The following is a 13931-nucleotide window of genomic DNA, read 5'->3' as shown; positions in this document are numbered from 1 at the left end:
GTTATTAGTTAGAATAAAAAGTATTTTTTCTTTTCAAATATTAAATATTGTATAATCCTTGAGTTCCATTCTGACAATATATATTTGGTTATCTCTAATACGAAATGTATCTTTAGAAGGTTTTATTCTTTTGCAGGTTCATTATGGGGAATCTTAGAGAATGCATACGTCAAGGGTGGAACAGCTCTGGCAGCACTCTTAGGTCCAGGCAGAGGTACCATCTCATCCCAATTCATGATATGGCTCAGGCTAACTGTTGCATTATATAAATGGATATTAGTAGATGGATTAAAAATTTAAATAATTCCATGTTAAATCTCATGTCTGTGATAACATCATGATGGAGATGTAGTTTAGTGTATGCACTTGTGGGAATTTTTTCTCAGAACTGGGGTACAGAGTATTAATGCTATTCTAATTTTAATCATAGAACTTTAGATATTCTAGGTCTTTTGTCTGTTTAAAGTGAGGAAAGGAACAGGTGGAAGGTATTTTAAGGTCCACATTGGATGGCTGTTGACCTATGCATACAATTGTGCTTAGAATTTGGGTTAGCTTACTGCATATGAGACCACTCCTGTGTACCTGACTGTGCTTAGACTATGGGGTGCATATATCTTATTCTCCTCAGGTGTCAAACCTCTGACTCCCCCACTGAAGCACAAGCTCTTCTTTGTCATTCCACTTAGATGCATACGAGTGGGGAAGATGTAGCTATCCAAAGAGTGGACAAAACTATGCTCATTTCACACAAAACTATGCTCATTTCACAGTAGATCAAGTACTGCACATTATTGAAAGAAAAAGAATCTGAAATTATTTTTTATGCAGCATGTTAAGTTCAATAGCATCCACAGAGAATTATGTAATACAATTCTCCTCAATTTTCAATGATTTGATTCTAATCTCCATTTTTGAAAAAAGATTTCTGAAGATATGGACCCTCTTAACTTGGCCTTTGATTTTAGTTTAACTGCTTAACTGTTAATCAATGTATGATGTGCCAAGGGCCATAAAATTAATAAACAGTGTTTCTCATTTCTTTATTCTGATGTTTTTTGATAATAGTAATGTAGAAGCCATATGTCTAACAAGACATTAAGACAAATAACATGTTGGAGTTTTTTTGTCATTGATGTCAATACGAATTTTGAAGTTTATTGAAGTTTGTTGGAGCTGCTTTCTTGGCTGTTTGAGCTACCTATGTGCTTGCTGGAGCTGTTTGTGTGAAAGCTTATTTGTCAGCTGCATCAGATTTCTTTGCCAAATCAGTTCCTGTCTGCCATGTCATCAGTCTGACATGTAATGTTTTGAAAAGTCCGTGAATGTAACGCTTCATTTATTTCTTTTCAAGGCAAGTTAGTGGTGATTTTTCTTTATCGAGCCATTTATTTCGGGTCAGACTTTTTAAGCTTGGAGTGAATAATATCGTGGCTTTAGTTATTTTTGAGTGCTGAGTATTTATGGTGGAATTCGTAATTTCATGATGCTCTGTAGTAGTGGAGTTTTGGAATTTATTTTTGATGTCAGATTTTCTCTGTGGTTGCCGATTTTGGATATGTTTTTGGTGTATCGTTTTTAAAAAAAAAAACTTGAACTCTTTTTCCGGGGGGAGACGGCATATTTTGATACAGTCAAAGTCGTGTGGGAGGAATTTTTTTTTCCAGGGCAGATGTTACGCCCTTATTTGAGCTGGAGTGAGGACATGGTTGTGCATATTCATAGCAGACATCGGTTTTTCTGAACAGGTCATGGGAAGTGAATGCATAGTGCAGGAGTCTACGAACTTTTTTTTGTTAATGAGGATTATCGTTTTTTTTGAAGACCATGTTATTCATTAAAAAATATCGCCTTTCTATGAATGGTGTATCGGCAGCGATTGTGAGGTGTAAAAATATATACGAACTCGATAGATGTAACGGAGACTTTTTGTCGGAAGTCGTGAGTTTCCTTGGGTGCCTTCGTGGCAAATGGAAATAAGTTTTCTGGCAGAGAAAGATTGTGAAGCTTGAAAAATACGAACCAGAATATATAAAAATATTTCAAATTTTCTTCTAAAGAACGTGCCTATGGCAACGTTCTAAAGGACAGGCCAAACTTTCAAGGGCTGAAAATGCCCCGAAGGCCTTCAAAAATGACAATTACTAACATATAGAAAAACTAAAAAAAATATATAAAAATATTTCAAATTTTCTTCTAATCAATTTGCCATCCATCACCCCTCTTCAGTATTTAATCTCTCTCTTTGGCCACCCTTGTTAAGACTAATTAATCCTTCATTGATCTTAGGATGGGATTGCTGTTAGGAAGGAAGGTAATCATCCCTTACTATGTCACATGGTAATAACCATGACCTTCACAGTTCACACAATAAGATTTACAATCTGCTCATATTAATAATCACGATCTGCAGCTATTGCTCTAGTCGAGGTTAATAAGACAATTTCTTATTAAGTTGCTGATAACGGATTTTAGAATCGTGCCATGATAGTTCGTCGTTCCCAAGATTGCTTGTCCTAAAGCAATTGTTGAATGATCATGGAGTCTAATTTGTAACCCACCTTTCGCTGTGCTATTCTGATATTATCATAAGTTTTGAATTAAGAAATATATGTTTTCCCTTGAATGTGAGTTGTAACCAATAGTTGGAAATTGGCAAGGTTTACTTTAAGACGAGTTTTCTCTAATCCTTGTTTCTCATCACTTTGTTTATTGTTCCAATGTTTGCCTTATAGCATAGGTATCTCTTCACATTAATGAAAGAGTTTAGAAGCATGACACATATCTATGAATTTAAATGCAATGTTATTCCCTAAATAAATTCATATCTTTATGGTTTACTCTTGTTATTCCCATATTCTAGATTAATCAAAAATAGAAATCTCATGATGATAGGAACAATAATCATAGATATTCATGGAGTAGATATGCCAAACATGGAGCATACACATGAATATATGCAGTCGCGGAGTACACACGCAAATACAAGTATTATTAGATCTTATTGACTAGAATGTATTCATTGTTTTAGCCTTACCCTACAGGATTGCAGGATCAAGGCTTTGATACCATTTGTAATGTGCCCAACTAGGAGGCTGTAAATTCCCAATGATTAACATACATCACTATGCACTTAAATCAGATTAAATTAAGAAACAATTAATGATTCATAATACATTTCACAGTTAACATACTTAAGCCCCAATTCTTTACTTCTCTCCTAATCATCAACCCTAAGGAGGATGGGGAATTACTTGTCATATGGCGCTTGGAAACCAATCGACAAGTAGGCTCCCTCAAGGCTTCAGGACCCCGTCCATATCCCATCTTGGGAATCATCTACCTTGTGAGGAATTACTTCACCTCTCCCTAACAAAACAAACCTATCCTCTTAACGGGCAATAGTGAGTGATTAAGGGATGGGCTAGGAGTGTACTAAATTCAAATTGATTATGAATAATTATGTAATTAATTAGAGTATGCCAATATTTATATAAAGTTGAATTCCAATGTAAATCTTGTTATTTTGCAATAATGTATGAGATAGGAATAATTATAATATCTATATTATAGACCCTATATCTGCCTCAACTCTAGTAATATTCAGAAATAATCATAATTGTAAATAAGTATTTAATTTATAATCAAGATCATCATACCAAACTAATATTTTCAACAATGGCTGCGATAATCTGCCAGCTAAGAAATTCGATCTGCCAATTAAGAGATTCAAACTTTCAGGGATTCTGATTTCTAATAAAAAATCGTTATCCTTAGATGCCCTGCCTTGAATGCTGGCATCTTCCTTTTATAACCCTCTATCAGGTTTGTAGTGTGGCGTTTTAGCTTTAGGGTTGTGATCGATGAGATGGAATGTGTCCATTTGCCATCCATCACACCTCTTCAGTATTTAATCTGTCTCTCTTAATCCATCCTTGTTAATACTAACTAATCCTTCATCAGTCTTAGGAGGTGATCACTGTTAGGAAGGATGGCAATCATCCCTTACTATGTCACATGGTAATAACCATGACCTTCACACAATAAGATTTACAATCTGCTCATATTATTAATCATGATCTGCAGCTATTTCTCCAGTCGAGGTTAGAAATAAGAAATTGTGAAGTCTTACTATCGTAAGACAATTTCTTATCAAGTTGCTGATAACGGATTTTAGAATCGGACCATGACATAATATTCAAGTTTCCCTTTTTAAAATAAAATTATCTGGCCCAACTTAAAGAATTATAAAATTATTTACTTAAATTATTTAGAAAAGGGGATGTGACATAAATTATGAAAACTTCTACTTTTGAAATATTTACCAGTGTATGTCACACTACAATAGCTCTAGTGTTCTTTATATCCATCTTCAGTTTATTCGTAGGAACAATAAAATAAAAATACACTAGGTTTTCTTTCTTGAAACTACATTTCTTCACATTCATCATCTAATATTCTTCTTCTAACCTTTTCAACACCAATTTAACATGCTCCAAATATTCTTCTTTACTCTTATTGAAAATCAAAATATCATCCAAATATACAACAAACTTAACTATTATGAAGCTTCAAAACTTTATTTATCAATCTTATAGAAGTACTAGGTACATTAGTTAGCCCAATTGGTGTAACCAATCACCGATTAAAACCTTCCTACTTCTTTAATGTATCTCTCATTTCCTTTTCTATTCTGTTTTGTTGATAACCATTTTTCAAATCTATCTTGTTTAAATACTTTGTTGCACTCAAGCAATCCATAATCTCATCTATCCTCAACAATGGAAAAATGTACTTTATAGTGATCTTGTTGATAGCTTTTGATTTCGTATGCATCCTCCATTCTCCTCCATTCTTTAGTGCTAGTACAGTTGGTATTGCATAGGGACTCAAACTTGATCAGATCAAATCATTCCTCAACAATTTTTAAACAAGTCTATTCAACTCATTTTTGGTTGATGTCAACCTTCGAGCAACCTTATCAGGTAAATTTTCTCTTGAAATCAAATCTATGTGATGACTTATGCTTATTAGTAGTGGTAACCCTTCTGGTTATTTATCGAGTATAATATCATTGTATTTTGTCAATAGTTTTCTATCCAAATTATAGGGACACATTGCTTCTATGGTTTCTTCTATATGCATAGATTTGGGAATAATAACATAACAAAAAATTTCTTGCTTAATTCCTTTAAAAAAATATTTACTATCTACTAGGTACACTTTTTGCAATACCATTCTCTTCTTCACCTTGATCCTTAAAGGGTAAAAGTACATACTTTTCTCCAACCCTTGTTAGCCTGTAAGTATTCTCTCTACCGTTATGTATGGCTTTCCTATCAAATTTCCATGGTGTTGTGCTTGCACACACACCCCATTTTCCTCAAACAAGGACCCCCGTAGTTGCAGTCTACCAATTAGGAGAGAGGGAGAAATGATTGTGCTATGATCAAAGCACATCGGAGAAATCAAACTTGGAAAACGGCTTATTAGGCCGAAATAGAAGGTAAAAGACTGAAAGCTTGAAACTTTCAAATTCGGCTCACAGGCCGAAAAGGGGGTCTTGCATTTTGGCTTTAAGAGCCGAGTTTCCTCCCTTAAGCAAGTTTACGTTTTATTCTAAGCAACCGAGTTTGGTCATCTTGAAAGCAAGTCAGTAAGCCAAGAAGCTTCAGTGGATTCAAATCACCCAAATGTCATTAAGACGAGGGATTAGAGTTCGCGTTCGAGGAGAGGCATTTAAAAGATACATCTCACAAAGAGCTTCTCAATCCCAAACTCCATTGAGACGAAGCCAGACGTCATTTGAAATTTGATATATTTGTTAAATTAATTTAATTAATTTTTCAAATTGATTGATTAAAGTGAAATTGATTATTTGCAGGTCGAAGGCATCGTCTGGAAGAAGCAGGAGAAAGCCTGAAACGTCAAGGAGCCTTGATCGCGATTAATGCTAGAGAAGAAGATGTAGAGCGCGAGATTGAAACCAAGCATTGGGAAGCGTGCTGCTGAACCACCTGGACAACGAGTTGAAGTCCACCACTGATACCAAAAGACAAAGAACACAAAATGTTACCAAGTCTATACATTCTTGAGAAATGCATTGCTGGATTTAATTCCAGAAATTCAGTTTTAAAAACTGAAATTGTTTTAATGTAAAACTGCTTGTGGGTCCCACTCAAGATAATTTAAAACAAAGGGAAACAGGTCAGTTATGTCTGTCTGCCAAATTGACCGAATTAAAGCCAAACAGTTGTAGGCAGTTGAGAAGGTGGTTGAAGGGATAACTGAAAATTGAGTGGGCATGGGTTAAAGATGCCAACTTCTAGAGGGCAGGTTGCGGCCCTTGGATGCAGTCGATCCTAGCTACCGGTTCGACTTGAAAATCTATAAAGGCCAGGATGCCTCTCATTGTAAAAGGTTAGAGTTTTGTAGGGGGATTTTAGAAGTTAGAATAGGTTAAATTTTAGCAGTAGCATAGAGATGTTGCAGAAATTATTGTAATAGGCAGCTAGAATCAATATAATGGACATTGATTTGATGTTTATCCTCTTGGTTTTAGTCTGTCTGCATGGTTTCTTTCAGCATTTTAGATAGATCTTTCTGTTTTGGGTGTGCAGGTATCTGATGGATTTAGGCTCATACCATTGAGGATATATTGATTGTATGTTCTTGTGTATGGTTAGTTTGAGCCTTTAATCGTGCTTAGTTCAATTGCAGGTGTCTGTCTGAGCTGCGCCAGAATTGGGCGCTTAGCCATGCATCTGCAGTCTAAAAATCTTCCAAGTCCCCTTGAAGATTGCATTGTTCTTGCGAGGTTGTGAACCGTTCTGGCCAAGCAGGGATTGGTTATGTTGAATCCGTCTACCCGCATACCAATCTTGTTAGTTTTAGGTCTCCTATCCCTTCCCCTTTGCTTTTTATTTCGCAATCTGAGAATTGCAGCAGACCAGCTTGTTGTAAAGCGTAAGTCCCCTTGTGCTTCCAGCAAAACACATCGACCGTTGAGTTATCTCGTAGTCAAGAACTAACATTTGGAAACTTGAGGTTGTCCCCTTTGATCGATTAAAAGCAACATTAGGGCTTCCTTATACAAGAGAGGATAGGGTACTCGGCGAGATCATTCTATTCTGCGTTGGCCAGATAGAGTTGCAGCGATGCAACTTTAGACACGTCAACACATGGTCTACCCTACACAATATGACAAACATCAATAGACATGAGATAAACAAATTTTCATCTATATAAGCTCCAATCTTAAACCTAAGAAGACATTGCTTACTAACAAAAACATGATGAGATTTTTGCAACCAATACAGTCTCTAAAGAGTAGGATTATCTATCTGGTTTAGTTTAACTTTCCTACTATCTCACTTGAAAGCAAATTATTAGTACTACCATATTAGTAATGCCCTCATAGATGAAAAAATCTGCAAAAAATCTTTCAACTCCCGATTTATTACGAGTCATTTATGACAACGATTTAATCTGTAAAAAGCTCTTGGGCGATTTTTTTGAAAAAATTGGGGCGATTTATTGGGAAAAATAAAAAAAAATCGGGAGAAAAACTCAAATAAATCTACAGTAATGATTTGTTGGGTATTCTTTTACTGAAAAATATCATGCAATTGATTACATAGCCTTGCACCTTGCTATTTGTGAATCAATTAGTGTAACTGTATACCTATCCACAACAAGTAAAAAATAGGTGCCTTCAAGGGATGTGGCATCTCTGTGGGAAGAATGTGAATCCTTTGGGTGTATCTGTGAGGAAAACTTCAGTATGGTGTTTTTGCATGATATGGTAGTTTCATGTGGAAGCCTCATGCTTCTTGAACCATGTTCTTGAAGCTGAAGGTATGTTGTGAAAGCTGACAAAGTTCATCAATGTGTATGAGATGAGCTGAAAATTTGAAAGGCTTTGTGTGCACATGCCAATGCCAGCTATTGAACAAAGTATTTATTTTATGGAAGATGTGAAGTAGAGGAGAACTTTAATTCTACAGAAAGGAGATTCAAGGAATGCAAATCCTCTATAATATGTATTGAACTCAAATTCGTTTAGAGGTTGCACTTGTTTTTTGGTATATGATATGATTTTAACTCAAAATTTGGCTTATATATGATGGAAATTAGTAATATGTTCTACAAATTCAGTGTATATGTGTGTTTTTCAAGATTTTTTTAAGAATTTTATATTTTGAAAAGTTCGATAATTTTGCCGAGTTTTTGCCGTTTTTTTCCCTATTTTTTGCCGAGTCCCGAATTTTCAAAAACTTTGGGCCAAAAGAGTTATTGCGGAGTAAGAGTTTTTCATCTTTGGCCCTTACAACACATATCTACATACTTGCATATGGTTTTGTAAAAGTTTCTTCTTTAAGTTGGTTTGGTTGATTGACTGCAGGTCTCAACAAAGCTCTTCTCATCAGCGGTGACTCACCCTATTTTGGTTTGCTTGTTCTCCATTGTAGGAGACTTCTTCATTAACATGTGTGGCTCTTGTGGTTCTCTATGGCCTTTTGTCATGATCTCCTTGTAATTGCGAGCACTCAAATGACTTGTTTTTTTCAACTCTACACTTGAAATAGGTGCTGCACAATACTTCACTTATTCTATCATATCTTCCTTTTTCACACTGATAACCGTTAGCTCTCTCATCGTGGTAACAATTCTGATTCTCATTGGGTTCAGGATAATCAGAATTTTGTCCTCCATCTCTATTTCCTTGATTTTAATTGCCACCTATCTGAAATTTCTTGTTCAACTTGTCTTAGGCCTTCAGGGCAAACTGGTATGCTTATTTAACTGATTATAATTTATTAATTTTACTATACTTAACTCTTGAATAGATCCTTTAAAACCATACCTTCTGTTTTCCTCTTGATCAACTTCATGGTGATCGACCCTTATTGTCGACTTTTAGAATTCTTTAGCATAATTCTTTGCATTTATATCCTTTTATCTTGCATTTGACTATTTCTTCAACAATTCCAATTTGTAATCTGCAGGGATGAACTTAGCTACCATCCTATCTCACCTTTATTTTCTTTCCCTCTTTTAATATTTTCTAATTGTACCTCTTTCCACCATATAGCATCATAACCACCTTTGTCTTCTAAAAGTTTACTTTTTCAGGAATTGAAATTTCTTTACACTCAAAATTTTCTTCTACGCCATTCATCTATTCTATCAATTCCTTAGGATTTAAACTACCAAAATAATTAGGAACATCAATTTAGCAATTTTACTAATATTTGAAATGGCTTTTAACGTGTAAAATTTAATATGGAATTATTTGTTATGTGATGAATAAAATTCTTGTTGGCTTTTGCAGATTTACTTATGGATGGATTTAAAGCTTTTATACAGAGATCCCCAAATATGAACTCACTTGTTGGATTTGGAGCAATATCTGCTTTTATGATTAGTGTTGTAAGTATGATTTAACATGAATTATGATATAAGAATGTGAAATTTTTCAAAGATTTGATTAAATTTGTCATTCAAATTGATCACGACTGATTTGTTATTTAGTTGACTCAACTGGTTACTGACAAACCTATTCTGACTTTGTGCAGGTTTCTTTGGCATACCCTGATCTTAATTGGGATGCTTCATTCTTTGATGAACCGGTGCTTACTTTTTCTTGCATATGTTTGTGCTTTATCATGTGCAATTTTATTGCTTGCCATCTATTTTTTGGTTTGCTTCTTCATTAAAGGAATGCATACTGATTCTTGTAAAAAATTGGAAAAATCTGTGATTTTTTTCTTGCAACTCCATGATTGCCATATGAATTTATATACTCACTAAATCACAACAGACTAATAAACATATTGTGCATATGTAAAATGTTTGAGCAAATGAATTTAAGGCATTGCTTGTATCAGGATAGTGAAAGTCATCTTCCAACTATCTATGTATGGTCTCCAAATCAATCAACTGTTCCTCTGGCTGGCTACTTAGACTGCTGCTATTGGGAAGACTTGATGAGAGAGTATATGCAACCAGGTCGAGTAGAATTCTCTACAATCGAATTCACAGCCTGTATAGGCTGCTCCATGAGAACTATGGGAGACTGTTAGACTCTGGGTAGCATGTGGGATCACAAAGTACTCATCAAACTCATCATTTGCTAATGACCTTGAATACACTATATTGTAAGTTTTAGGCAGATTGGGTAAATGAGGCTAGAAGTAATGGACATGTTATCTGAATATTTCACAACTCATTTGACATTTGCAGTAGAATCCTAGTACATTCAAGATAACTGTGTTAAAAGGAGACTCCTTGTGGTAATAGGAATCAACTTTTTCCATTTAGAAATCCACTCTTAAGAATAAGATTTTGGCAGAACTTCATGCATGCCACTTCCCCTCTTGGGCCTATTTCTTAACTTCAATTGATAGAAATTAGTTAATGACACAATTGCATGAAATTAGTTAATGACATAACTGCATGAAATGCCTTCACACAACCCTTGAGTTGTTTGGTCAAGCCCTCAATGAATAGTACCTGATACATTAGGAATCATTACTGACAGGGACAGCCTTTGGAATTTAGACATATATCTATCAATTGAGCCATATTGTTTTAATTGTGCTATCTCCTTGTAATGCAGTTTTGGATGTTTCTTTTCGAAATTGTCAACTATCTTCTGACTGGAATCCTCATAAGAGTCTATGAGACTATGACCTTGTGTATCATTCCACAGTACCACCACCTGTGAGCATCTCCTTCTAAATGAAGTGTGGCATATTTTATTGCTTCTTCAAAGTTTCAAACATAGGGTTTACTGAGAAATATGTATCTAATTTCTGGATCCGTGAATGTGATGTGCATTTGTTAGAGCTATAAGCCCTGATTATGCATGCCTTTTTCTCTCTTGCTCCTTTTTCTTAACTTCAATTGATAGAAATTAGTCAATGACACATTTGCATGAAATTCGGTGTCCTCTTGCCCCAGTCGGTAGTGATCACACCAAGCCAAGGGCCGTCATCACCAAAGACCACCATCAATATTGCCATCTGGCCATCACCTTATCAAGCCAGCATTATTACTTTGCCTACTATCCAATCTTTGATTCCTCCACCACAATTTAATTCAACCCACCCCATCTATCAAGGAAAGAGTCGATGAGCTCTGATGCACCATCCACTTATATACTCCTCTTCGTAGTTTCCAATTTGGAGCAAATGTCTCCTTATGGAAGTCACACATATCAAATCACCTTCTATGTCAACAGCCAAGGTACCTTTGCTTTGACATTTTGCTGAACCACAAATGAATGTTGTCAGTGATGTAATATCTGCACCAAGAGTAGTATTCTGCCCACAAATGGTGTCATTCCATCAATTGCCGCATACGCATGGGGGAATTGATTCGGTAAGCCTCCAAAATTAATATCAACGTTTCTCTTGATAATTATATTGATAGAGCCGATAAAACTTTGCAATATTGTGATATCTTTGTTTCTGATTTCTGTATTGTATTTGGCCTCCAATGACTATTGATGTATGATAGATTTCCAGTAAACTTTTATGAATATAGTCGCTGCTTTTGATGGAGGCGTCTCACACAACATTATGATTTGGTAGGCAGCATTCATCCTTGTGTCATCCTCATGAAGTTGTTACAAGCCATAGATTGAGTATTAGCAAGGACACGCTTGTATTTACCACACGGTGTCCTCTGACATAAGGACTGACTTAGACACCGATATTCCTCTCGGTGTGCACAATTACAATTGATCGGCCAATGTGACTCGGCCTTTGTCAAAGCTTCAACAATGACCCGTACCTTTCCTAAGGATTGATACTCACGTAAATAGTCTAGATAATTCTTTTTGTCATTCTGCTGTCCCACTTTACCTTCTAGAATTTCTTCTCTATTTAAAAATGTAGACATTAAGGGTCTAGTGGCTGATCCAATTACTGTTCTAGTTGTTATTTTGGTTGCTTGCAATGTTATTTGCTTCCTCATTGTGATTTTGATCAGCCCTAGGTATGTTCATATTCTAAAACATGTGTGTCATGAAATTGGTCAACTGTCGTCTTTGAACAAGATCATCAAGTATCTGCTCTGTGCTATTACTTTCATTTCTTCTGTCCCTACCTGCCATGATTTCCTCTATTTGTAAATCGACAAAATGAAATCTTTAATCTTTCTTTTGGATTTTTCAGAAAACTATACTGTGCTCTTTTGAGATTCCTCTGATAATGCCTATAAGCTCTTGCACTTAGATGCATGTTATATGTATCTCTACATCAATTGTTAGCTTGTAATGTCCCCAATTTTAAGTGACAATTAATTAAATTGATTTTTATTAAGTTGTAAAAAAAAAGTTAAAATATTCAAATGATGACTTACCATTAATTAATTCAATTAATTAATGGTAAGTCATCATTTGTTATAATGTCACTTTGTTAAATATATTTCTCCAGTTATTTCAAGTCGGTCTATCTTCTAGATGCTTCTTAAAGATCTTTATAAGGGGGTTTCTAGTGATGTCTTGGGCATGCTTTGGATTTAATAAATGACTTGAAATTTCTGGAGACGAAAGTCTTCAGGAGTTGATAGAAGGGTTGGACAGAAACTTGATTCTTCCTGGGAGAGGATTTGCGATAGAGTTCACAACTGAGCCAAATTTGTAAAGTCTCCATTGGAGACAAATTTTCAATAATAAGTAATTTGCAGTTCTGAGGTAACTGGTATCTATTTGGAAAAATAAGAATAATTTATTTAGGATGTTCTGTAAGCTATTAGTTTATTATAATTTGAAGAATAACTAATTAAAGGGAATCAATGCTATATTGAACATTTCGATGGGTTTCCTTTATCAGGAGTAATAGGTTATAACTTATAGCTGTCGTTATATCATATTGGCAAATCGTGGTATGTTTAATATTTGCCAGTATTATTAGAGTGTACCGAATGAATGAAGAGCTCCATCATCTAATACATTAAATTGAAATATATATATGTGGTCTTTTAATTATTGGGAGTTTTGTTGAGATTATTATAGAGTCATGAAAACATTTGTTTGGTTACAGATTGCTGGGCAGATACAATATTAAGGGCAAATATTATATTTTTGCTGCTGTGCAATAAATTTTATTGGGTGGCTTCGTAAGGTGAAACGGCTTCATACAAGTTTGCTGGAGAAATAAAATCTGGGCTTAACTATTGAAGTTGCCCTTAATGTCAGCGCATTTTAAACGCTGAATATTAATACATTCATATTCAGTTGCTTTTGCTGCTTACCATACCTGTACAAGACTTGTGCTGTAATAAGGAACCATTTCAGATTGTTGTCTGGAAAGATTTGATTTTCATTCTGAAGGCAATTACATATTATACCTGAATAATTAATTTCCGGTACAGTAGTTGTTGTCCTGTTTGCAAAAAATATTGGATGAATGGAAATTTTGGCTGTTTGTGAAAAGTCTTTGGGAAATCTATTGAATTTTTTTTTATAGAAATCCGTGAGGGATATTTCAGTGGTCTAATGTCAATAGAAGGATAACTAGGAAAACTAGGAAAACCTGCCAAGAAAGTTGCCAGGTATTATGCCAAATATATGGAATTTAAGCCAGCTATACATCAAGAGGTCTCCTTTATTGATTACTTTGAGCTGCAAGTGAATGTGCGAAGGAGTAGATGTAAGGAGTAGCCCTTTAAGGAGAATTTCAGATTGGGGCGATGGGATCCAAAAAGGTACACATTTGAAGCCATCAAAATATGTGAAGAGTATTTAGGGCTGTTTGAACAAATTAAATTTGTATTTGCTTTTGATGATTATATGAGTTATCTGGATTGGATAAATCCAAGGGAAAGGGGACTTTATGATTACATAACACGAAAAAGAAAAGAAGAGGAATATTCAAAAGCAACAAAAGTGAAACCTAAAATGGAAAAGAATTCAAAAGCAC

At 35.0% G+C, this 13931-nt stretch overlaps 1 protein-coding gene across 1 annotated transcript in view; it reads left to right on the top strand.

The window, feature by feature from the left end:
• The window catches only part of LOC131066775 (copper-transporting ATPase PAA2, chloroplastic), a 173706-nt gene that overhangs the window by 16364 nt on the left and 143411 nt on the right, over nucleotides 1–13931 (top strand). Inside the window, exons 2-4 of the mRNA XM_058001614.2 lie at nucleotides 137–214; nucleotides 9335–9432; nucleotides 9579–9632. Coding sequence (XP_057857597.1) covers nucleotides 137–214; nucleotides 9335–9432; nucleotides 9579–9632 — 230 coding nt within the window. The remainder of the gene's footprint in view (nucleotides 1–136; nucleotides 215–9334; nucleotides 9433–9578; nucleotides 9633–13931) is intronic.

This window comes from Cryptomeria japonica, chromosome 2 (genome assembly GCF_030272615.1).
Source record: "Cryptomeria japonica chromosome 2, Sugi_1.0, whole genome shotgun sequence".
NCBI classification, from domain to species: domain Eukaryota; kingdom Viridiplantae; phylum Streptophyta; class Pinopsida; order Cupressales; family Cupressaceae; genus Cryptomeria; species Cryptomeria japonica.
This window is presented reverse-complemented; position numbering and strand designations above follow the sequence as displayed.